This window comes from Zootermopsis nevadensis, unplaced genomic scaffold, assembly GCF_977971745.1.
Source record: "Zootermopsis nevadensis isolate Lab colony 2312 unplaced genomic scaffold, Znev_1.0 Znev_ptg000006l, whole genome shotgun sequence".
Classification (NCBI taxonomy): Eukaryota; Metazoa; Arthropoda; class Insecta; order Blattodea; family Termopsidae; genus Zootermopsis; species Zootermopsis nevadensis.
The window spans coordinates 4,631,048-4,656,786 of record NW_028259138.1 but is presented as its reverse complement, the minus strand read 5'-3'; the positions used below and the strand labels follow the sequence as shown (position 1 = coordinate 4,656,786).

The window sequence follows — 25,739 nt, the reverse complement described above, 5'->3', positions numbered from 1 at the left end:
GCTGTATCTTCCTTGTGTGTGACCTTTCTTAACCTGTTGTTGCCATCTTGGTCTCCTGCTTGGACATTTTTGTTTTAATTTAATCTTCAAAACCTTCTTTGGAACTCTCTCTCTCTCTCTCTCTCTCTCTCTCTCTCTCTCTCTCTCTCTCTGTTCATTCAAAAATATGATCACATTATCTCATTCTTTTATTTGTTAGTTTGCCTTTCAAGGTCTTTGTCTTTGGTTTCTCTGTAATTGTATGTTTCTTATTGTCTCTTCTGCCATTAGTCTACTTCTAAGTTTCTGTTCCATACATTAATTTGGGTACATAGTAAATTTTTAAAGGTTTATTTCCACATTTTAGAGAATTTCCTATTTCCATAGAATGTCCCTTACTATTTTGTAAAATTTTCCTTCATTTTTTATTCTTCCCATAATTTCTTCCTCACCACTTCCATGCCTCCTGTTCTGTAAAATTGACTGTAATGGTTTAATTTTAATTCTTTCAGTTAATTGGTTGTGTTGGGATCATTTTGTGGTCTCTGCTAGACCGGACTCAGGCCTTGACATTTTACCTGCAGTTTGTTGTATATACCATTGGTGTGTACAGCTCAAGACTTTGGACAGCATTCCTAGCCATTGCACTTCTATTTCTGCAGTGCCGCAGTCTCTGCTTTGTCCTTAAGTTGCAGCCTCTATTTATTGTCCTTGGTTGGGGGTGAGTTCAAGTTCAAGCTATGTCAAGATGGTTTAAAATATGTGACTTCTGTATGTTCATGAGTAAATAGTGTTATAAACAAGTCCAGTATTACAGGTGTTTAAAACATCCGGAACAAATGACATTGTGTCAAACACTCATAGGGAACTAAACATCTGGAAAGGTAAAATTTGCCTCCAGAATCAAACATCTATACCACAACAATTTTAATGAAATTTGTGTGTATTGCATAATACTGAAATATTATATTTATCTTATTGGCAGTTTACACTCAGCTCACAAAAGAAAGACATTTACACTAGTCTAATAACTGCTGAAATCCATACTTTGAAAGCGTTAGTGTGAACCTTTATGCAAATATGGTGTCTGCATAGTGTGGTGGTAATATATTCTCTAATCTGGGTTGTGACAACAGATATATCAAAACATTTTATTACTTTTCTTGCGCATGGTGAATAGTAGGGGGCTGGAAATTTAATTCATTGTCGAGTATCAATCTATTACAGAACATAAACATGAATTCAGTAGCAAAGATAGAACTGATGAAAAAGCCAAAATACAATTTATTGAGTGTGGTTGCAATTGCAGTTAAGGGATGATAAAGTAGTGAGAATATTTCAGATTAACCTTGTCAATCAACAGCCCATGTTGGAATTTCTGCAAAAGTGCTGCTTTAACCCCATCACTACTACATGGCTCATCACCATTAAAGTGTGTAAACATTTGAATTTTCTTCCTCTTGCATTTCTCAGTCATATCAGAAACTGAATGGAACATAAATACTGTTTAATAGTTGAGTGAAACTGTAATCAGAAATTATGTAATAATTGGACATTTTTCATTTGATGGTGACCATTGGAAAAAGTAATGTTGCCAGTGGGGACTTTGCTGACTCAGAATGGCAGTAGCAACTGAGCCATATTGCCAGAATTTTTTTGGAGTTGCAGAGAATGGTCAAACTTGTTTTGAAAAGTAATGAAGTAACTGCACCACATTGGCAGATATATTTACATGATCAAATGATGTGATCAGAAACACTGGCATTCTCATTACAACTTAAAAGTATTTTTTCTGTATCTAACATTATTACATTGTGCATAAAGAAACACCCAAAAATGGACTTGTCATTATAGACCATACCCATTTCATCTTTCTTTTTTCCATACATAATAATCAAAATAATAATAAAAAGTGCAAACTTTTGGTGTAAGAGCATGCACAAGTCATACAATAACAGAATCCCACCTATTTAGCTTTAATTTAGCAGGTTATCTAGTATGCAGAGTGTACAAAAATAAAGATTAAACACATACTTTTAAAATGTGACTGAATTACTGAAGCTGTACATATAATGCATGGAGCTTTACATCTTTCATATCTTCATGGGGTGGGGCTTAGGTACAGAGCCATCTTTAGCTTTACCACCTTTGTTCCATAATTCTCACGGTCATATAATCAGGGCTGTGGAGTCGGTACTAACACCTCCAACTCCTTCATAAAAGCTCAATATGTATTAATAATGGTAAACCTACCAAAGTGGTAAATGGTGCCATAAGAGATTTTATCACCACCACGTGAATCATCAGGCTACTTTTTAGACTTATAACCTATATTTAAATATAAGTCTAATGATTATTGCAGAATCGGTTGATTTGTAGACAGTTCGTATTCTTAAGGTACCGGAGCCAAAGTTACAAAGCATTATTCCAACACCATGTGGCTCAACGCATCATTGAATCTCCCTAAGCGTGAGGCTGCCGGCGGCTCACATGGTAGCAAAAGTGTTAAAATACTATTTTGTTAAGATTTTATATCGGAGTCGGTACATTTTTACTGACTCCGACTCCAACTACACAGCCCTGCATATAATCCTTAGAAACTGTTTTCAAAATTAATAAGGTGTTTTTTCTTCATGGGAGATGCAATTCATGGAAGAATCCCAAAATTGGTAATGAGTGAATATGATGAATAAAGGACACAGATGTCTGTGCCCTGTACATTATTTCAACATGTGACCCTAGAATTCACTCTGTTTAAGACTGTGAAATCACTATTAAACATTCTGTAAGAATAACTGATGCAAACACATATACAGTATATTGTATGGACCTAGATGCTTGATTTCATCTCTAAGAATCACTTGAATGCAAAAAGAAGTACATAGTTAAAAATAAATACTGTTTAATATAAATATCTGCTTAGTGCATCTACTGTAAAATTGGCATGTATCTAGCAGAGCAAGGAGTCACAGGGAACTGATAGGTGTATTGTGGACTTCGGTATAATCTCATCACTAATTATGATTACATTAATTAGTGATAACTGTATGGAAGTGAGTGGTCAGCCTTATACTTTTGCTGCTTTGTCTCATTGAAAAACCATCTGGAACTATTTAGATAGGTGACTTATTAGGCACCAGAACCATTCTGGATGTAAAATGAATTCTTCTTGGGCTACCTCCCAGGTAAGGTGGTTTAATGGTGTTTCCTACTTTGAACCACCTTACACGACTGGTAGCCAGATAAGAATTAATTATACTCAGGTACTGTGAAAGTGTCAGATCATACATTCTGGATGTAGTACTGAAAAGGAAAATCTCTGCCCATACAAAAAATATTAGTATGTGTTACATAACTGTAGTAACTTATGCATTCTGATTATTCATGTTACCATCATCTCAGATGATCATGAATGCTCTTGTAATACAATTCATTGCGCTGCAATTTTTGTTGCTTCTTTTTATCAGACAAGTGTCTAAATTTGGTTTTAACTGCAAGATGTTTAACTGTTTCCAAGTATAATATTATTTTTTACATTGTGATATTCTGTATTGTGACACCATGTAGCCATTTGGCAGTTAATTGCCTACATTACTATGTCGTGTTTGCAATCCAGGAGATCACAATCAAAATTGTTTACACTGTGAAACCCTAAGACCTCAGTAAACTTTCCTCTGGCTCATGTACTTGTTACCAAACTTGAACTGTTATTCTGTACATTTCACTAGTTTTCACACCATTTGACCACAGAAATTGAATCACAGGGTATCGTTGGTGCATTCTGTTAATGGAGTAGCCATGTTAAATATGTCACAATACTGAAGAGAGAATGAAAAGCAACTTGGTGTTTACATCAACTATCTTTCAGTGGTACAAAATCACTTTTCAGGTAATATAAATTGCCCATAAATTTTAGGCATATTGACAAAAGTTGCAAAAGTGCACTTATTAGGTTTGTTCTGTTTGTGTGTCTATAGGTCTGTCTTCCTGCATATATCAAGAATGGTTGAATAGAATTTAATGAAATTTGATACTGGGGAGTTTTATTAAAATTTGACAGCAGTAATGGCCACTTGACATGAAAACCTGCATGGTTGCCTTCATGGCTGTTGTTACCAGACTGTCACTTAAACAGTTTTGATTTCACTGGCAGCATTCACTGAAGTCAAAGGTTAAATATTGGCAGATATGTCAAAATGGTTGTGTTATGTAAATATTTCCTCATTTATTTTTTGCATTACCATCCTTCTTCAAATACAGTGATATTGCTATCTAGTCTTCATTATCTGAAACCCAAATAAATGTAGTAGAGAAATGTTCTGAAAATGACACTAAATGACTACAGAATATACCTTAAATGGTGTAGAAAGAGTAATTGCCTATGCAGTAGTTTTGAAGAAAAAAAAAGAGAAGGATACTGTAAAATTAACATTTTGCTAAATGGTACGTGGCCAGTCAAGTGTGTGACATTTGTCATATATATGATAGGAAAAATAGGAATTGTATGACCTAGTATAGACTATTAATTTTGAAAGTGAAAGAGTTGTGTCCCAAGTGTGTAAAGTGGGAAAATGCTAAACACTTTGTTTTATACTGTATTTAAATAATAATAATAAGCCTTTACCTCACCATAATCAGGAACAGTGTGTATAGGTCACTCAACTTTCATACATGAACAAGCATTTTATGGATTAGTCTACATTACATTAAGTTTGTACTTAATATTGAATATAGTATGTAATCTCTCCCCCCCCCCCCCCCCCCCCAATTCTGTTATATATCTGTTGCTTTATGCTGGCCCTTGGCTGGCACCTGAAGAAAAGAAAAGAGAAGAAAAATAAGCATAGTGTGGGAAAGTGTAACTGGATCTGATGGACAGTATCAGCCATTCATTGCCATGAGAGACAGCACCATTATAGAATTGTGCAAGATTTTTATCTTTATTTTATTAAACTGTTGAATATAACTGAGAGATTTATATTTAAAATTGATTCACTGTATCTGTACTCTATAAGTGGCATACTAAGAACCAATTTTTCATGCTTCCATGTATCACCTCGTTAAAATTTCAAAAGTAGCCTCACTTACAGCTGTAGGCAAACGGGCCCATGTGCCCCCATAAAGAACATGACTATTCCAAATTTACTGTGTGACCAAACGCAAAGACCTCAACAGAGTAATAGACCAGTATGTCATGTGGAAAGTTTAACATTTATTTTTCTTGATAATGTTCACAGAGGTCCATTGGTAGTGGTAACTGCCCTGATACTTTCTGTACATCCAGACTCCATGATTATTGAGAAGAGAAACCCAAATTTTCAGTATGGAGAAGTGCAAGCAGCTATTGCTGTTTTCATTCTACTCATTTGTTTCATTGGTGAGTTTCAAAAAGAACACAAATATATGTTTTCATTCTAAATCCAACCAATACTTTTCTTATTGCGAAAGCAATTTTAGTCAGTAGCAAACCATATTATTCATAATACATTTTCTCCATCTGTTATGTTAGAATTCATGATAGCATTTTCTTTGCACTGGGATTCTGGCAACAGTTTCAGGCACTCCTTATTTCCCCAATGTTTTTCTATTTCATCTAAATTCAGCTGCCTGTAGTATTCAGGCAAACATTGCCTTTGCCTGCATCAGAATGATAGTTTTGAATGATCCAAGACCAGATGTTAGACAGGATGGGTTCTGAAAGTAATGGCCTGTGAAATCCATCCTGTAGAAGTCAAGTCTGAAATTTTGAATGTTGTTGCTATGAAGTGGTTCATGCTCCTGTGTTCTTTCTTCTCTGTTGATGATTTTAGGTCATTTATAAATTACTTCTCTAACAGATTACTTGACTTTTTTATAACTTGATTTGTGTAAGTTGTTAATTATATGACCAGCTATCAGTCTCATTTCATCTGCTGAAGTGAAGTAAAGTGGTAATTACTAAGTACAGTCTCTAACTTGGACACTTGCAGTTCCACGATAATGTGTTCAACTTACAGAGGTGTCCAGGATAGAAGGAAAGGGGAAAATCATCCTTTCAAATTGTGGTGTAATGACAATGTGGTAATTGTAAAGTATTATGGAGCCCTTCCCAAAAAGGAGATTACTGATAAGAAAAATCAAAAGGGTATGTTCAATTTTTACAAATTTTGTTTTCACTAAATTAAAGTTGCATGAATAAGCTCAAAGAGATGGGCACCATTACTTTACATTTACCGACAATGTAATCTATTTACTTACATAATCTAACTACTGTAGGCTTGCTTGAATTAAGAATTAATGACAATAATAATAATCTTTTGAAACCCACTCTCAGGGTTGCAATGTTCAGAATGTATTTTTTTAATTGTACTTACGGCATTAGCTCAACATATGATGTCACTTATTTCTTGTAAAAAAGTCCGTCACAAGACACTGTTTTTTTACTTTTATCTTGAAACTTGCCCATTCTCTTTCTAATTTTCGCCACAATCCGAATAAAGTTTCAAACCATTCCTGGTTGATTATGACCGAAAGCATACCTTTCTAATTCTTCTATGCATTGCAAAGCCCTCTGATGTATAGGTGGTTCTTTGTACGCAGATAACTCTTCTTCCTCCAAGGATTCTTTACACACAACGTCACTTGAAGTCATCACTTTGTCTAGCACATTATCGACCGTTCCAGCAACATCGTTGTGAACCTCTAGAATGTTGTTGAATGTTGAAAGAGCTTTGACATCAGGAATTTGGTTGCGATACTCCTCAGAAGGACAGTTTATTTCTTCATTAAAATTGTCTTCTTCCATCTCTTCCCCTTCCCCTTCATCCTCAATGGAATCTGCCATAAATCCTGCATGTCAGAAACACTTTGCAACGCTTCGTGAAAATTCAGTCACGTCTTTGCACTTATCTGCAGCATTGATTAGTGAATGCATTAGTTACTTCCTGTAGAGCAGTTTTACAGATTGAATAATACCCTTATCTAGTGGCTGGTCAGATTTAGTGGCAGAAATTGTATAATGACATTTGAAGGATTTGAATTGACGTGGCTTGTAGCATTGTCGACAAACAATAATATATTTTGATTAGCCCGCTTCATTTTAAGGTTGACCTCGTTCAACCACTCAGAAATTTTTTTAGATGTCATTCAAGCCTTCTTGTTGTAACACCAAATTACGGGAAGGTCGTCCAGTTTCACATTGTTCGTTTTGAAAGCTCTAGGAAGTGCAGCATTTCCAGTAACTAATGGCTTTAATCTCTCTCCTCGCGAATTGCAGCATAACAAAACAGTAATCCGTTCCTTAGATTTCTTCCCTCCTTTACATGTATCTCTCATTTCTATTAAGGATCGCGTTGGAAGTTGACGGTAGAATAATACACTTTCATCCGCGTTGAAAATGTCTTCTTCTGCGTATCCCAACAAAAGGCATGGAAGTTTGCATTTCCAATCTTCAGCAGCTTGAATATCAGCAGAAGCTGATTTGCCAGAAAGGACGTGCAGACTTACGTTGTTTCGTTTACGGAAATGATCCAACCACCCATTGCTCACCGAGAAATCTTCGATGTGGAGTCTATTTGCAATTTCTCTAGCCTTCTCCTGTAAAAGTGTGGCACTAATGGGAATGTTCTTTACACGACAGCACTGGAAAACTCTAACACTTTGTCATTTAGTTCATCATGAGGTGTTTTTCGTAGTCTTTTTCTGTCTGGATTACAATTCTTTTCCCACGCATCGATAATAGCGGCTCTGTTGCTGTTGATGTTGGAAACAGTAGATTTTGAGATGCCGTATTTCTCTACCAGCCTCCTGCAACTTTCTCCTATCTTCAGAAGATCCAAAACTTCTTTCTTCTTTTCCAAAGTTAATTCCACCAATTTTGCTTCCCCATTGCAAAAAGAAAAATCCAATTTCTGTTAACACTGTTTAACTCAGTTGCAATCACAGTACTGACAAAGTTAAAACAGCAATACCTACTGTAGTCCAGTGAAGGGTTCAACAAAAGAATAACTATACACTTTGACTGCATTCCAATGATGTGTTCAATGTCTCACACCCTCAACCATAAGCAAATCTTTGGGTAGAAGGTATTCGTCAGTCAGAAATTTGAAACAAAAAAATATGTAACTGTAAACGTTTCCCATAAAAGCATTGAAGCTGAGTGCATGCATGCACCTGTCCAACTTACAACAAAAGGAGTGACCAAGTTCCAGGATAAAAGGATGTCCAAGATATAGGTTATTGTGGATATGTAAAATTATAAGATATTCCAATTAAAAGTTTCCAATATAGAGGGGTGTCCAACTAGAGGGGTTTTACTGTAATAGTGAAAGGAACATGGCAACAGAGCATAGACATGTAGCATATAATTTCAAGTTGTAAGTTAGGAAAGGAAGAAGCACTATGGATGCCATATTTACACTTCAACAAATTATCAAAAAAAAAGAGAAGATAGTTCAACCTACCAACATTTATATTATTCATTGATTGTGAGACAGTATATGACGATTTAAATCGTGAGAAACTATGGCAAAGATTTGATTTCAAAAGATTGAATGAGGTCCAGGTATAGGAGCAATATCAAGCTGATATTTCGAATAGGTTTCAAATTTTAGATACAGATAAAGATAATGAAAGTGTGGATATCAACAGGGAGTGGGAAAATGTCAGAAACTTTATCAAAATTTCAGCCAAAGAGAAATTAGAATACTGGAGGAGAAATCAAAATAAACCATGGTTTGATGAAGCATGTTCAAAATTGATAGATTGAACGAAGCTAACAAAATTTCAATGGTTCCAGGACCCAAAGAAAATGAATATGGATAATCTATGTAACATGATATGTGAAAATAGTAGAACCTTTAGGAACAAGTAAATAGAATATCTGAAAGGCAAAATTAATGAGCTTGAGACAAATAATAGTAAAGACAAAAATATCAGAGATCTGTACAGAGGCATAAATGATGTTAAGAAAGGATATCATCCTCAGACTAATTTGGCAAACGATGATAATGGCAATTTCCTTGAAGATCCAATCAAAATTTTGAATAGGTGTAAAAATTTCTTTAACCAGCTCTTAAATGTTCTTGGGACTGATGATGTTAGGCAGATTAAAATACAGAAGGCTGAACTGTTAGTGCCAGAACCTAGTTTAGACGAAGTTGAACTAGCCATTGGAAAGTTGAGAAGTTATAAATCTCTGGGTATTGATCAAATTCCATCAAAATTGATGGATGCAGATGGCAAAAAGTTGCATATGAAGAACCATAAGCTTATTCATTTAATTTAGGACAAGAAAGAGATGCCACAACAATGGAAGGAATCCATTATTATTCTTATTCATAAGAAGTGGGAGAAGACTGAGTGTGGTAATTACTGAGAAATTTCTCTACTTTCAGCCTCTTACAAAATTCTTTCAAACATTTTTCTGGCGAACTCCAAATGGGGATCATCAGTGTGGGTTCAGACGTAACAGATCAACAAAGGATCAGATCTTTTGCATCTGTCAGATACTTGAGAAAAAATGGGAATACAGTACATCAATTGTTTATAGATTTAAAAAAAAGCCTATGACTCTGTTAAGAGAAATGTTATACAGTATTCTAAGTGAATTTGGTATACCAAAGAAGCTAGTTCAGCTAATAAAAATGTGCTTAAATGAAACCTGTAGCAAAATTTGTATAGGTAAATATTTATTTGGCTCATTGTCCATTAAGAACAGTCTGAAACAAGGAGATGCTTGTCTGCATTGCTCTTTAAACTTTGTGCTAGAATACACCATCATGAAAGTCCAAGATAGGCAGGTGGGTTTGAAATTGAATGGGACACATCAGCTATTGGCATGTGCTGATGATGTTAATTCATTGGGTGATGATATAAATACAGTAAAGGGGAACACAAAAGTTTTACTAGAAGGTAGTAGAAAGGTTGGGCTAGAAGTAAATCCAGAAAAAACTAAGTACATCAGGAGACAGACAGGCAAAATCATATTAGGGTGGCTAATAAATTCTTTGAAATTTAGACAAAGTTCAAATATTTGGGAACAACAGTAACCATTCAAAATGTTATTCATGAGGAAGTTAGGAGGAGATTAAGTTATGGAAATGCTTGCTACTTCTCAGTTCAAAATATTTTGACTTCCTGTCTGATTTCTAAGAACCTGAAGATTAAAATATGCAAAACAATAATTTTGCCTTTTGTTTTAAATAGATGCAAAACATGATCTCTCATTTTGAGGGAGGAACAAAACAAATTCTCCTCTTCTCCCATTCCTTTTGAAACTTGTTTTGTAAATTTACTGTCTGTCCTGCAAATGTTTGCTGCTATCACTCTAATGCTTCCTCTGTTATTGAAATGCTGTCTGCCTACTGCACTCTATAAATATGTGGACAGTTGTTTTCAAAACTAACAAACAAACTCTTATGTGATAAATGTGACTTGAAAAGAATTACTGTTATGAGTCACACAACAAATGAAAGATTGTTTTCTTCATGGGTAGTCCATAAAGTTGTGGGCCAACATGCTGTTATAATAAATATATACCCAGTTATGTGCACTATGTTGTTTGTACAAGTAGAACTTAAGCACCATCTTTGACTGTTCCATTTAACAGTATTTATGATATGAATACTAACCAATATGATACTTTGTTTGTTTGTCATCACTCTTCCGACTGGTTTGATGTGATCCTCCATTTTTGCTTATCTTGCGCAAATCTCTTAATTTCCACATATTTTTTACAGCCCACATCCTCAAAAATCTGTCACATATTCCAATCTTAGTCTCCCCCTACAATTTTTCCCTTCAACTGTTCCTTCCATTACCAAATTAACCAATCCTGGGTGCCTCAGAATGTGTCCTGCCATCCTATCTCTTCTTCTCGTAAGATTTTTCCATAGACTTCTTCCTTCACCTATCCTGTCTAAGACCAGCTCATTTCGTACTTTATCAGTCCACTTAATTTGCAACATCCTTTTATAGCACCAAATTTCAAATGCTTCTATCCTTCTTCTTTCTGGCTTTCCCACTGACCATTTTTCGCTTCCGTACAGCGCTCTGTTCCAAACATATAACTTCAGAAAAATCTTTCTTAATTCCAGGTCAATGTTTGACACTAATAGACTTATCTTTTTGAAGAAGACTCTTTTTGCTTGTGCCAATCTGTTTTTAATGTCTTCCTTGCTTCGTCCATTTTGCTTCCTAAATAACAGAATTCCTTCACTTCTTCTACTGTGTCTTTCCCAATTTTGATATTTAATGGATCATTATTCTCATTTTTGCTGCTTCTCATAACTTTTGTCTTGCTTTTATTTATCCTTAAGCCAAATTGCTCACTGAGTAATCTATTAATAGCATTCAGTAATTTCTCTACATCTTCCTTCCTTTCGGCCAGAAGGGAAATATCATCAGCGAACCTTAACATTGCTATCTTCTCCCCTTGAACCTTTATTCCTATCCTGAACTTTTCTTTCACTTCCTTCATTGCTTCCTCAACATACAAGTTAAACAGCAGGGGCGATAGGCTGCATCCTTGTCTTACTCCCTTTTTAATAAATGCCTGTCTTTCTTGATGCTCCGCTTTTATTATGGCAATCTGATGCTTATAAATACTGTAAATAACTCGTCTATCTTTATACTTCAGCCCTACCGTCCTCAAGATTTCAAACATCTTATTCTACTTTACGTTGTCAAAAGCCTTCTCCAAGTCTATAAATGCCATAATTGTATCTTTATTTTTCTTAATCCATCCTTCTATTAATATAATAATATGACATAATGTCAGAATTGCCTCTCGAGTACCCATCCTTTTTCTAAAACCAAACTGATCCTCATCTAGTGTCTCTTCAACTTTCCTTTCTATTCTTCTGTATATTATTCTAGTCAATAATTTTGATGCATGAGATATCACATCACCCTTGGTGGACTAGTGGTTAGCATGCTCGCCACTGGACCCAAGGTTTGCGGGTTCAATCCCGGTCGAGGTCGATGGATTTTTTAAGGGTGATAAAAATCCGTAGTACAACTTCCTTCGGAGGGGAAGTACAGCCGGCGGTCCCATGTCGTAGATTTACATCATGTAAAAGAGCCTTGCGAGCATGATACGAGATGTTTTGTAAGCAAAATTCAGTGGCCATTTCTCACCCAAGTCTCTCCTTATTCACTACTTCACTGCTAGATGGCTGTAGCAGTCAAATCAGGAGTGAGTAGAAATTGTGCTGAGTCACTCACTACTCTTAAATGCACGCTTTAAAGACTGTGAAACCTCCGAAAGGAGACCCTATGCTCCACTTAGGAGTTACAGAAACTGTCTATCTATCTATCTCTCTATGAGATATCACACATTATTGCAGTACTCTTAATTCATACCAGAATAACAGTAAAACAGAAAGAAACATTTGTTATTTTTGTTGTAGGCCTAACAGGTTTCAGCATATTAAGATCATCTTCAGGGCATCTTTTAATTTACTTGTAGTGTGAAACCTCAAGTGGCTTGGTCTCCAAGTAAATAAAAGAAATTACCTTTAGAGGTTGAAAGATGTCAGCCTACAATAAGGTAACTCGAATTTTTCATGTGATTTCATCATTATTTTGGAATGAAAAGGAAAGTACATGCTGCAAGAATATCTTGCATTTTCATGACATTCTGTACTTTTATTTATTTTTGATTTTTTTCATTTTAGTAACCATTGGTTGTTTGGTTCTCCATCAACGGTACCAACGGCGGTATGCCCGCTACTTGCTGCTGGTGCAGGATGTAAGCAGTAGGGAACTTGCCAGTGATGCAGAATATGATGATGATGATACAAGTCCTAAAATTGTTCATACTACTAATATCAATGGGTGTGGGACATCAGAAGGTGAGCTACTTGTATGACTAAGTAAGTCAGCTAAGCTGTACTGGATATGACTGGCAACACATCAGACATCAAATCACAAACAAAATTTTAAAACTACACAAAATTTAACCTAATCTATCTTTTGGTATTGACAGTTCCCTTTTGGTACCACTCAGTTCAGAACAATTTGTCTTCCCATCCATCCCCTATCTAAAAACATAAAGATTAAAATACACATCTTTCCTGGTTTTTGAACTTCAACTTATGAGTTTTTACTATAACAAACCATGTAAATTTATACCTACAGACCATCTTCCTAAAGTGACCAAAATTCAGCAGACCTGGCGAGAATGATATCCATATGTACAGTATATTTATTGCATATAGTGATGATATGCCTATTGTGTAATGTGACCACTTTGATGTATTTGAAGTTAAAGATATTCAAGCATCAAGTGAATGGTTCAACAATTTTAAGAACATAAATTAAATTTCACAAAATGCTCTGAGTGGGGAATCAAATGAAGAGTTACAAGATATAGCAAATTTCTTCAAACAAAGGTTTGCTGAAATGATTTTGGGCTATGAAGAAAAAGACATTTTTAATGCAGTTGACTGTGTACTCCTCTTTCAAGTGATGGTTGAAAAAACACTAGCAGTGAAAGGAGACAAATGCAAAAGTGGCAGAAACTCTAAGGAGAGATTAACAGTTCTCTTACCAGCAAGTGTTATGAGTGAGACGCTACCCAGTAAGGCAAATAAATCAAGATGTTTTAAAAATGTCAGTGTAAACATATTGGGATTTTTTTGGACAGCTAATAAAGTGACATGGATGACCTGTAAGGTGTTCATTGAATGGATGAATATTATTAACAAGATGACGAAACAACAAAATAGAGATATGTTATTGATAACGGTTAACTGTCTGACCCATCCATAAGTAGAAAACTTGTCAACTGTGACAGTAAAATTTCATATGCCAGAAGCCACTTTGGTTTTGTAGCGACTTGACTGGTGCATTATAAACAGTGTTAAGATACTATACAGAAAACTACGAGGGTGTTTCAAAAAGTAAGAGCAAATTAAATATTTTGATATATAATTTAATTAGAGATACAAATGATATGTCATTTTTCTACATAATCACCCTCCTTTTCTATACACTTCTCACAACGTTGCACCAACTTCTTTATTCCATCAGAAAAAAATGTTTTTGGTTGTGCCTTCAGCCAGGAATGCACCACCCCGTTGACCTCGTCAACATTCCCAAATCAACGCGTCCTTCAGATCTGAAATCTCAATCTCCGAATGGTGTGAGGGCGTGCGTTATCATGGATGACCGGAATGTTGGTCATCACAGATTGATGTTTGCCCATTTTTAAATGCATCTACCCACTCGTACACTCTTCTCTCGCCAATGCAGCATTCTTCTATGAATTTCACGAGGTTTCACACCCTCCGACCACAAAAATCTGATGATTGCTCGCTGCTCCTCTATGGTGCAAACAGCTAAGGGCGCCGCCATTTCGTTTATGCATCCCTTCCAATTAAGTATGCCACGCCATTTATTGGGCAGTGTCAAAACCTTCTCTAAGAATGTATCTTCCCTGTGCGGGAATTTGAAATGCCTGCGGTATTCGTTTCATGAAATATTGTCAATTTGCTCTTACTTTTTTAAACGCCCTCATATTAACCTCTATTGTAGCAGATTCTGAAAGTCTCTAGTCTGTAATTGAACTTTTGAATGTGGTAGCTGCTGTTTTATGGATTTCTAATGCATGAGATAAAGTTAATCCCAAATCAGTCACAAAATGCCTTGCCAAAGCAGGTTTTGTGGTTGACTGTTTTACATCAGACCAACAAGAAAACACTATCAAAGATTTATTACAACTTGAAATTGTCTCTTTGTTAGAATTGTTATCAAGGTGCAGGGTCATTTCAAGTGAACTTATTTAGATGGGCAATGATATTTCAGTATTCACTACTACTGAAAAAGGACATGATAACCAGCATATTAAATGAACTGAGTGACAAAAACACAACAGGACAAAGACAGTGACAAAGATCAGGCAGAAATGAAAGCAGTGTTCAGCCTGTGCAAGATACATTAGGCAGCATAGAAGCTTTTGATATGTTACAGAAACTTAAGTGTTTTGCCATTAAAAATAATATTTAAATGTTAAAATATGTAGCTGATGCCAAAAACTGTTTGAACACATAATTAAAACAGGAAAAAATAAACTACTCAACAAACATTAGATTTGTTTGTGTAACAAAGATGTTAAAGGAATGTACTGTAGCTCATGTAAGTACTGTAGTAGTTTCTCAGATATTTTCCTTGAAATTAAGAAATATTGTTTTATAATTAGAAAAATATATACTTCTTCAGTTAGTTACCTTCATAATTCACATACTGTGTATCTAGAATGGTAGTGTTGCAACATTACCATCATTTTTTCCATTGATGATGTAAAGAGTGAAACACTGTAGTGGCTCATCCAGGTACAAAATTCTGACACTTGGGATTTAAAACTTAATTTACAACTTTACCCTCTTTACATTTCTCTGTTTTGCCAAATAGCCAAATTTTCCTCTGGCCTTAGACTTGTGGGATACCTCATATTTTGAGGTGGAAGTTAACAAAATAACTATATGGATGTACTTATACAATGTGAGTTCTTTCCTGTAGGAAGTAATGCTCCCATGCGTCAGGCAGGGCCACAGCAGCAAGTGGTGGATATTGAAGAGATAGTTTCAGATAGGGGCCGTACTTTCTGTGGTTTACATGAAGAACAAGATGGCACAAATCCAGGTGACATCTGTCCTGCCAGGTTTGGCTGCCCTTCTGCTCAGCGGGACCAGTGCCATAATGTTGTGAAACACTACCACATTCAAGAGGCTATGGAAGAAGAACAAGACAATGATGAAGATCACCAGACCCTTAGGCATATAGTGTTGCTAATCCTGCTTGCCTGCTCTATGTTTGTGGTATGTCAGTAGAAGAAACTTATTATTTCAGAGTTGAAAAGGTTTTGTTCAATTCTTGTAAATACAGTGAAAACTTATCCATCATTCCACGAACTATCATTTTCCCAGATGCATAGTCTGGTTTGTTTGGTCCCTGATAAGTCCCATATAAAATGATGTTACATTTTCTCACTTCTAGGGTTCCTCGAACTGTCCTGGCCCACAATTTTCCCGCATTGATCATCTCTGAGATATCACAATGAAATTTACGCAATGGTTTTTAGAATTTAGAATGGTTGCTTTGGCGATAGATCAATATCAAAAGACTGACTACTGACTGATTCATAGAACGAGACAGCTTCCTATATATGTTGCCTGGCAAATGACCAGATTTCACAGCACTGGTTGGTTGGTATGTGACAGTGTGATTCATCATTTCTGTGTCAGGCACTGGAATTCAGTTTTTTATTGCTGTAAGTGTTCTGCTGGCACAGTGTTTTGTTTTAAGATGGCTGTTTCCTGGGTTGTTGCACCATGTAGTCTTGGTAGAAGTTTACTGATGTTTTAGAGGTCCTTACAGTCCCCATCATCAGGGTGATGAGTAAGCTGTGCAAGTGGAAACACTAGAGTTATAGGAAACTAGCAGCTGAGGAAAGGCTAAACCTAACCAGTGGGGACTGGCACATTCATTGCGCTGATGATGGAGGCGGTATGACCTCTGAAACATTGGTGGAAATCTACCAGACTACACGACACAATAACCCAGAAGACAGCAACCTTCAGACTTACCCTATGAAAACCTCAAATCCTACATTTGTAGAAATCATTACGAACATAAATACTGGCTGTATTTTATTTATTAACAATAATGGATACTTGCAACATTTTATGAAACTGTTACAGGGTATAGCATTGTCTATCTGGACACTAGTGATGGAGGAGATGTCTGGCATTTATGTAGAGTTGGCATTCCTGGATGCAAGCCTCAACTTTGGTCAATCACTTATTGTGTTTGCTGTATTTGGACTGGACCCCAAGTGTGTGATTCATCCTCTTGTTAAGAGATGGCGATGCTTATTGTATGGAGCTGCTGAGCTGAAGCTTCCTGCATGGGAGGAGCTTGGCTTTGAAACTAAGCATGTTTGTGATCAATTTGTGACCCATCACTTGGAGAAATGCCGACATGACATAGCTACTGATAGGAGGTTGGTATCATTTGTGTGTGTGTGTGTGTGCATGCATGAAAGTAATGCCTTCTAATTTTTGTCTCATAGTGTGGCACTGAGAAACACATTTGTTGAATCTCCAGCAAAAGTCCACATCACTCAGATATATCAGTATCTGTTTGAGATATCTGTTTTGAAATATGTAAGATAATTATATTTCCATCACACACAACAATATTATTCAATTTACTGACATAATTGAATGCTTATGATCAACATGTTTTAGCCTGAAGGGCCGTCCACTAGCTCTGTATAATGTGCAGAATATTAGAAACAGGCGTTATGTAACATAAAGTGATATTGCAAACATACCTATTTATTTGTGAGTGTCTTTGGTAAAAATGTCAAAATCTTATAATCTAAAGTATCTGAATTAAATGTGCAGTGATAGGTCCAACATTATATAAAATATTATTTTTTTAAAATATATATTATTGGAACATTGTGGGATGTACAGTGTGTCCATAAAATAATGGTGGGGTAACAAACCGTCATAGTTTTGGAACAAAGCACGATAGAGACATGAAATAAGCGTCAAAATAAAGAGAAACTCTCCAAGAATCTTACCTGTTCGGTAGATTTCAATATGCGCTCCTTTAGTTGCCCTGCAGACATCAAGACGATATTCAAGCTCTTGCCATACATGACTGAGAACATCCGGTGTGATAGATGAAACAGCTTCAGTGATCCGTTCTTTCAAATGGTCCAAATTTGTTATTTGGACAGAGAACACTTGTTGCTTCAGATAACCCCACAAATAAAAATCCATAGGGGTAAGATCTGGAGAGCGTGGAGGCCAGGCTATCCACCCTCCTCGTCTGACCTATCGCTGAGGAAATGTTTGGTTTAGGTAATCCCGCACAAATGTGGCAAAATGTGGAGGAGCTCCATCTAACTGGAGAATGAAATTCTCCGGTATTTGGGGCACTTCATACCCTTCTAACATATCCAGGAAGTTCTTTCCCATCACAGTTTGTTCAGCAAAAATGGAGGGGCCAATAACTCTGTCTCGTCCAATTGCGCACCACACATTAACTTTTGGGCTATCACGTTGATGTTCCATAATGACATATGGAGGTTCATTACCCATATTCTAACATTATACTGATGGACTCGTCCCGAAACATGAAACGTAGCCTCATCACTGAACATAAACTTGTCTAAAAATTCCCCATCCTATCCAGAATGTCTGTAGCAAATTCGAATCGTTTAATTTTGTCCTGTGGATAAATTTTATGTAATACCTGAATTTTATAACCAGTAAAGCGTAGTTGTTTCTTTAAAATGTTGTGAACAGTTGTTTTTGAAACGCCTAACTACAGAACACTTCCGCACTGATTTCTTCGGGCTACGCAGATAACTTGCTCGCACAGCTTCAATGTTATCGTCAGACACTGATGGTCATCCTGGACGTGACTGCTTCAGTAAGCTGCCCGTTTCTCTGATTTGTTTGTCCCAACAGCAAACGTTATGTTCGTGTGGTGGTTCTTCATTAAACACATGACGGTATTCACGCCTAACAGTTGTAACTGACTCAAACTTAGCAAGCCACAAAACACATTGAACTTTCCTCTGCACCGTAATCATGACAACTAACAAGCTTCACGAGGCTATTGATCTTGTAACACAGCGTGCATGCGCTTGCGCTAGAACCTTTTTATGTATCGAAAAATTGGAGAGTTTCTCTTTATTTTGACGTTTATTTCATGTCTTTGTCGTGCTTTGTTCCAAAACTATGTTTGTTACCCCACCATTATTTTACGGACACACTGTATTATTATACGTCTATAATATGGAGACATAATCAATAACACAAGATCTGTCCACAAGGATAGTTGTGTGGGTGGATCTTGATTTATTGATTGAGTCATCACACAATAGGAAGTTTCTAATTAAGAGTGGAGACACAGTGTTGGAACCAACAGTATATATAATTATCTTATTTCAGTTGTCTAGGTAAAATGTGTTTTGATGACATGTTTGTAATGAAGATTTCTGTCTTCTGGGTTGTTGCACTGTGTAGACTGGTCGATGTTAACCAACGTTTCAGAGGTCATACCCAGAAGACAGAAATCTTCATACTCACCGCTGTGAAAACCTCAAATCTTACATGTTTTTTAATATTGGTGTGAAGCAGAGAGATACAGGAAGGAGCTTATGTATAGGAAACCTATCATTTTTAGTCCATAGTCTTGTGTTGCCAATATCTAGATTGTGATTGTGGTTATATGAGATTTTAGTGGAGGATTGTAATAATGACATAATTTTTCTAGGTGTTTTTATTAGTTGAAAGAAAACATTAGATAAAAATAAACTTGTTTAGAAGTGTGAGAATTTGGTGAATCAGATGTTTTATTGCATTTTGGAAACATTTTGGCAGATTTTCTTGGTATTTTTATGACAGTTGTAATTATTTAAAAACTGTGAATGAAGTATAATATTTCAGAAGGCTAATACATTGTTGTACAGTTCACTTATAAATTGACATTTTCCCTGCAGCTTTTTAGGTCAGTCATGTGCCCACAAATGTCTCAAGAAGGCCAGATCACATATCCAACCTTCATCTTCAAATTGACTGATTGGTTTTCCTCTTTCAATAAGGAAAACTTTGATCTTTTGTAGTAATGATGGCACACATTACAGAACCTTGCCTTCATAGTCATATATAATATCACCATATTCACTTTTGATTTCATCAAGGAATTCCTTGAACTGTGATTTAGCACACATGATCTAATAAAATTAACTACACTGACTATATCACCCTTAATTTGTTTAAATCCCAGAACTTTGCCATTTATGTTTTTTGATGAACAGTGCCATGATATTGTATTAATTCATTCTGGAGATCTAACTATTGAATATACTTGTAAAGAAGAGATGCTATACCATTATTAGAGGCAATCATAGAGGGAGTGATAGCAGTTACTGTACCCACAAGCTTATGTAGTTCAAAATTATGTTTCTAAAGACTACATATTAATGCCTGAATGAAATCTGATCCCTTTGTCTAGCTTTGCATTGAATAAAAATCAACATGGAAGATGGCTGCCTTTTGAGTTGTAGTCTGGCAGAAGATTACCAGTTTTTTATAGGTCCTTGCTGCCTCCATCATCACGGTTATGAGTAAGCCATGTGCAGCGCCTTAGCCAGACCAGTAGGGAGTGGAGTCAGGAATGGGCCTAGGAGCCAATAGGATGTAGGGGACATGCCACAGCCTGCTTAGTAGGAGGGGGGAGGACATGAAAAAGAGTGAGGTCTGAGAAAGTGACCCTTATAAGAGCCCCTTGGGGTCCAGAAGGTGAATCACTGGACATAAGAGAGGTGTATGGACATGATGAGGAGAAACAAGGAGATTGGAAATGAGGACTGACCATGACCAAGTGATATCCTGAAAAGGACAATGTAGTGACATAGTGGCCAGTCAGGACTGGCAGTGCTGTATCAGATGCTTCCAATGTCCTTTGAGAGAGTGGATGAGGGGCTTCCATGATGGCTCAGGTGAAGGCCATCCTCCCTATTCATGTTGTTTAGATGTAGCTCGATCTTGATGGCCTCCCTGATCATCTGATCCATGTATCTAGATTTGGTGGGCAGTTGTGCCCTGTCACCCTCGGTGGACTAGTGGTTAGTGTGTTTGCCACTGGACCCAAGGTTCGCAGGTTCAAACCCGGCCAAGGTTGATGGATTTTTAAGGGTGATAAAAATCTGTATTATAACTTTCTTTGGAGGGGAAGTAAAGCCCGTGGTCCCATCTCGTAGATTTATGGCATTGAACAAGATGTTTCGTAAGCAAAATTCAGTGGCCATTCTCACCCATGTCTCTCCTGATTTTCTACTAGATGGCTGTTGAAAGTGATTATCAGCTAGATATCTGCTGTGCCACAAAATAAACATGCAGATTAACTGAAAAAAACTTCAAAGATTTTTATTTAGTTTAACCTTATTGTAAGTGTGATGCAGCTTACACATGCTTCAGCTGGTTTTGTGTCATACTAGCACTATCATATAAAGTCTGATGTATATATGGAAGCTTTCACTGCAGCTGTCCTTAATTAAATCTTCTAGGGCTGTCAGTCATGTCAGGTGATTAAAACTTGCCATTGTTTCAAGGACCATCTCTGTCCTCATACTGTATATTGTGCTATTGTTGACTTTATCATAAATATAATTTATGACTGTATTTACTATGAAAATGATAGGTGTGTCACTGTAAGAAAACACAAGACCTTGTGTGAACAGAAGTTGGAAATGTGTTGTGCTTGGAGTCAGATGTTGCAGCAATGTATAATGTTGAAGGATATGTCCAAACTTATAGTGATTTACTTCAATTTATTTTATTGTATGGGAGATGCAGAGTCGCAACAACACATTTTAGAAGTATGTGTTTTGATTGGCAGTGCATATTGCTTTTAGGAAAGTGTGTTTTTATTAGTATAACACTGAATATGTACAGAAATGAATCTGAAGTCACTAGAACATAAAGTAGTCCATTGCTGGCAGCACAGGCAACCCCCTTTTTTACATATACAGTAAAACCTCTCTAAGTTGGACACTTGGGGTTCCACGAAAATGTGTCCAACTTACAGAGGTGTCCAAGATATAGGGAAAGAGAAAAATCAGATTGTGGTCTAATTACAATATAATCTATTTACTTACATACACTAACTACTGTAGGCTTACTTGAATTAAGAATTATATTCAATTTATTTAAGTGTTTGCCAACAGCAAGAAACCAATAACAGGCAAACACTGATAATACATACAATAATAATGAAAAATATTACACAAACAGATTAACTAAACTTATACATGTACAGTATTAAATATAACAGCCAAATACAGGCAAGCCCAAAATAGAAACAATACTATACACAAAGAAAAATAAATGAAGAAATATAAATAAAACAAATAATCCACCTAGGGAACACTAATATAAATGTAAAACGTTAAAGAAATACAAAAAACAGATAACCAAGCTAGATCATCTATCAAGACAATAGTATTAATAATAATCTTCTGAAGCCCACTCCCATGCATTGCACATTACAGCCCAGCCTCAATAACATTTTCTAAAGTTAATTCCACCAATCTTCACTTCCCCATCGCAAAAAAAAAATCCATTTCTGTTAACACAGTCTGAACTCAAATGCAAGCACAGTACTGAAGGAGTTAAAACTATGTCTTCTGCAATACTGTAGTCCAGTTAAGGGTTCAGCAAAAGAATAGTTAAACACTTGCAATGCATTCCAATGATGGGTTCAATGTCCATAAGATAATCCTCCAGAGAGGAGGCATTCATCAGTCAGAAATTCAAAATAACAAAATATGTAACTGAAAAAGTTTCCTTGAAAAGCATTGAAGTTAAGTGCATGAACCTGCCCATCATACAACAAAAGGGGTATTCGAGTTCCAGGATAAAGGGGTGTCAAAGATATAGGGTATTGTGGACGTGTAAAATTATAGGATATTCGCCGGTTCCAATTAAAAGTGTCCTATATAAAGAGGTGTCCAGGATATAGGGTTGTCCAACTTGAGGGGTTTTACTGTACTTAAATGTAGTTAACTATATGATATGATTCCTAAATGTATGGGTTGACTTTTTAGCTTATTAAATAAGATTATTTCTCAGAAACACACAAATCACATTATCCTATAATTAATTACATGATATTTGTGTTTTTTCTCCAGAAAATTCCATCAAGAGTGCCCAAAAAATGTGAAATTATTTTAATTTAGTGGCTTAAATTAGGTACTTTTTTATGCTAATTACATTTATTTCTAGGGAGAAATTATGGATGTAATGGGACAGAGGAAGAAATTAGTTTACAGGCTACCAAAGAAACTGTCTGAATTTAGGCCTACAGCAGTGTCATGTGTAATAAATTATTTGATTGTATAAAGTGAAGCCTTCGTGGCAACTGAAGTTGATGAAAGACTTTTGGGTTACAAGATTTGTCAGGTGGCTGATATGGTTTATTCACTATTCAGCCATCTGATGTGGCTTGTAACCCGAGAGTCTTTCATCAAATTATTTGAATATCTATCAACATGGAAATAATAATAAAGAGACATGTGGTTTAAGCTGTATAAACAGTAATATGTCAAGCAGTTACGTTAGGTCCTAGGAAGTAGTCTCTTAGGGTGAATAACACAGATTACAAGTTTATGGAGGTAAAGTGTTCAGGGAGATGTCTGAATGACATTGCATAATGAGTTACTTTGTTATTTATATAGGCCACACAGTAGACCATTCTTATTATGGTAATGGAATTGTGGAAATTCTGGTGCTCATGAAATTGGTCAGTAAATGAATGCATACAGAATGTTCATGGAGAAACATTCAAAAGTTGACCAAGGAGGAGAGGACTGGATACTAAGTTATTCAGTGACACTGCAGTCTTTGAGATTTTAGGTTCTCATAGCAGCTAGTATGAAGATTATTATCTTCTGGGATATTGCTTCATGTAGACTGATTATAGTTTACTGATGTGTCAGAAGTTCTTACTGCCTCCATCATCAGGGTGACAACTCATCGCCCTGATGATGGATGCAATAAGCATCTGTGAAACATCAGTAAAATGCTACCACACTATACATCTTCAACTGCAATCATTATTAAACACTGAATAGTGTCAAAGGATGATCATGTTCAGTGAACTTGAAATAGACAAGGAGGAACCAGTTGTGGTCTACCTCAAGCTTCTTGCTGGAATTCATTTGAAGAGGTTAAGGAAAACATGTCAGGACAGTTCATGTTCAGGCCAAGATTTGAAGCAGGCACCTCCCAGTACATTGCTACCACTTGAACTAATTTGCTCAATTCCAAAATGAAACAAGTTTGAAAACAGTTTTGCTCGTATTTGTAATTGTTTTACTTTCATATAACCTGTTATGTACAGTTGAGAAGATATAATCTGATTGGAAATGTTTGCCAAATCAAATATTTTTACATGAAAGCCTATAAACCAAATTTGCAGTCTTCTTGTGTACTGAAGAAAGGGCCCATCAGCATTCTATCCACTAAGTATCCTTGTGTGGTAATATTGTACTCCTTAGAGGTTAGTTTTTCATACAGTTTTAAAATAATCTTGGGGAAGTGTGGGGTGATGTAAACTGAAATGAATGACTCAGGAAATGGTTTAATTTTGCATCACCAATTATGAATCATGTTCCATAACAGAATTCACTATACATGAGATTATTTTATACATGTGTACTATGTCATAAATATAATAATAAAGTAGAGAACTGGTTTTCTACATTTCAAGGTGGCGTCTGAAACATTACAAGGAGACCTTCTTGGGTTCCGCACTTGTGGACTGGCTGCTGGGAGTTGGATTAGCCAGGGATCGAATTCAAGCTTCCCAGTATGCAAGCCACCTGGTGGAGGGTCGAGTTATACGTCACATTGAAAATCTGCACCATTTCCACGATAAAGCTATGCTGTATACCTTCATGGCTGTAGAAAATACTGATTGAAGATTCCTAACATAAACTTTCAGTTTAGGCTTGTGCAGGTATCAAATATTTTAGAGGAAGCTAAACAGACATTTTCAGTTTGCTCTGAAGATTTTACAAGATGTCAGTCAAAATTGTGTTTCTAACAGGAAATGCTTTTATCTGACACGACAACTGTTGGTTAAAGCACTGTTTGTTGTGTTTACACTTTCTGCCACATGACTGTTTATTCAGGTATAAGACAAGATTGTATCCATAATCATTGTTTACAAACACTGCATCACATCACATTTTCTTGCTTATATCTGTTTTACTTAATTGTTTGTAGCACTCAATTTTCCATATGGATTTTGTCAAAAGAGTTTAATTACATACATATATACATCTTTATTACATTTCATGGATCCATAAGTTAGTCAGATGACAATAGATGTAGAATAAGTCATAATAATACAATACATGTTGTACAAATACAAGTCATACTATTATATAAATGTCACAAAATACAAACAAAGGGTTTACATAAAGTAGAGATAAGTTACAAATAAATCCGCCCATTATGTACAATAGATAAATTACGACTTACATGTAAACATTAGAAATTCATCGACAGAGTAAAAGGAGTGTGTAATTAAGTATCTTTTCAATGCTGGTTTAAATTGTGCCTTTTTATTTACAAGACTTGTGAGACTTGATGGTAGACTGTTGAAAATTTTGATTCCTGCATAATATGCACTCTTCTGAAAACATGAGAGGTTGGCAATTGGTCTATGAAGCTGAATTATAATAACTACAATATCACTAGACCCCAAAAGAAATTCATAGTATGAGGCGGTTACAACTGAAGTATTCAAGAATAAAAGCAGTAGTAATATTTTATTTTCATGAAACAATGCATGACAACAGGAGAAAACAGTCCAGTCACTTGTATAAAAAAATACAGTTGAGCTTTCTGTTTGTAACCATTGTCTTTTCACCCTTTCATTGTTTATAAAGAAAAATACATGTTGACTGTGTATTAGCCTAAATCTGTTTGAGTATAAGAATTTTAAGAACACTGCACATTTAAATAAATTATTTTCTAACTTTAAAACTCAGGAGGTGGAGTAGCTCAGTTGGTATAGTTACCAGGTTATGGGCTGGATAACCAGGGTTTAGTTCCCACTAGGGGCAAAGATTTTTCTCATCACCACTATGTCCATACCAGGTCTGGGGCCCACCCCTCATCCTATATAATGGATAATGCAGATTCTTTCCCTGGTGGTAAAGCAGTCAAAGTGTGAAGCTGACCACT

At 36.0% G+C, this 25,739-nt stretch overlaps 1 protein-coding gene across 4 annotated transcripts in view; it reads left to right on the top strand.

The window, feature by feature from the left end:
* The window catches only part of anchor (integral membrane protein GPR155 homolog anchor), a 54,805-nt gene extending 29,300 nt beyond the window's left edge, over positions 1–25,505 (top strand). For all 4 annotated transcript variants that reach the window (XM_022059242.2, XM_022059243.2, XM_022059245.2 and 1 more), the window contains 6 exons: positions 492–700; positions 5,217–5,356; positions 12,636–12,812; positions 15,481–15,779; positions 16,662–16,963; positions 24,256–25,505. In XM_022059242.2, coding sequence (XP_021914934.2) covers positions 492–700; positions 5,217–5,356; positions 12,636–12,812; positions 15,481–15,779; positions 16,662–16,963; positions 24,256–24,466 — 1,338 coding nt within the window. In that variant the 3' untranslated portion in view covers positions 24,467–25,505. The remainder of the gene's footprint in view (positions 1–491; positions 701–5,216; positions 5,357–12,635; positions 12,813–15,480; positions 15,780–16,661; positions 16,964–24,255) is intronic.
* The last annotated feature ends 234 nt before the right edge of the window (positions 25,506–25,739 follow it).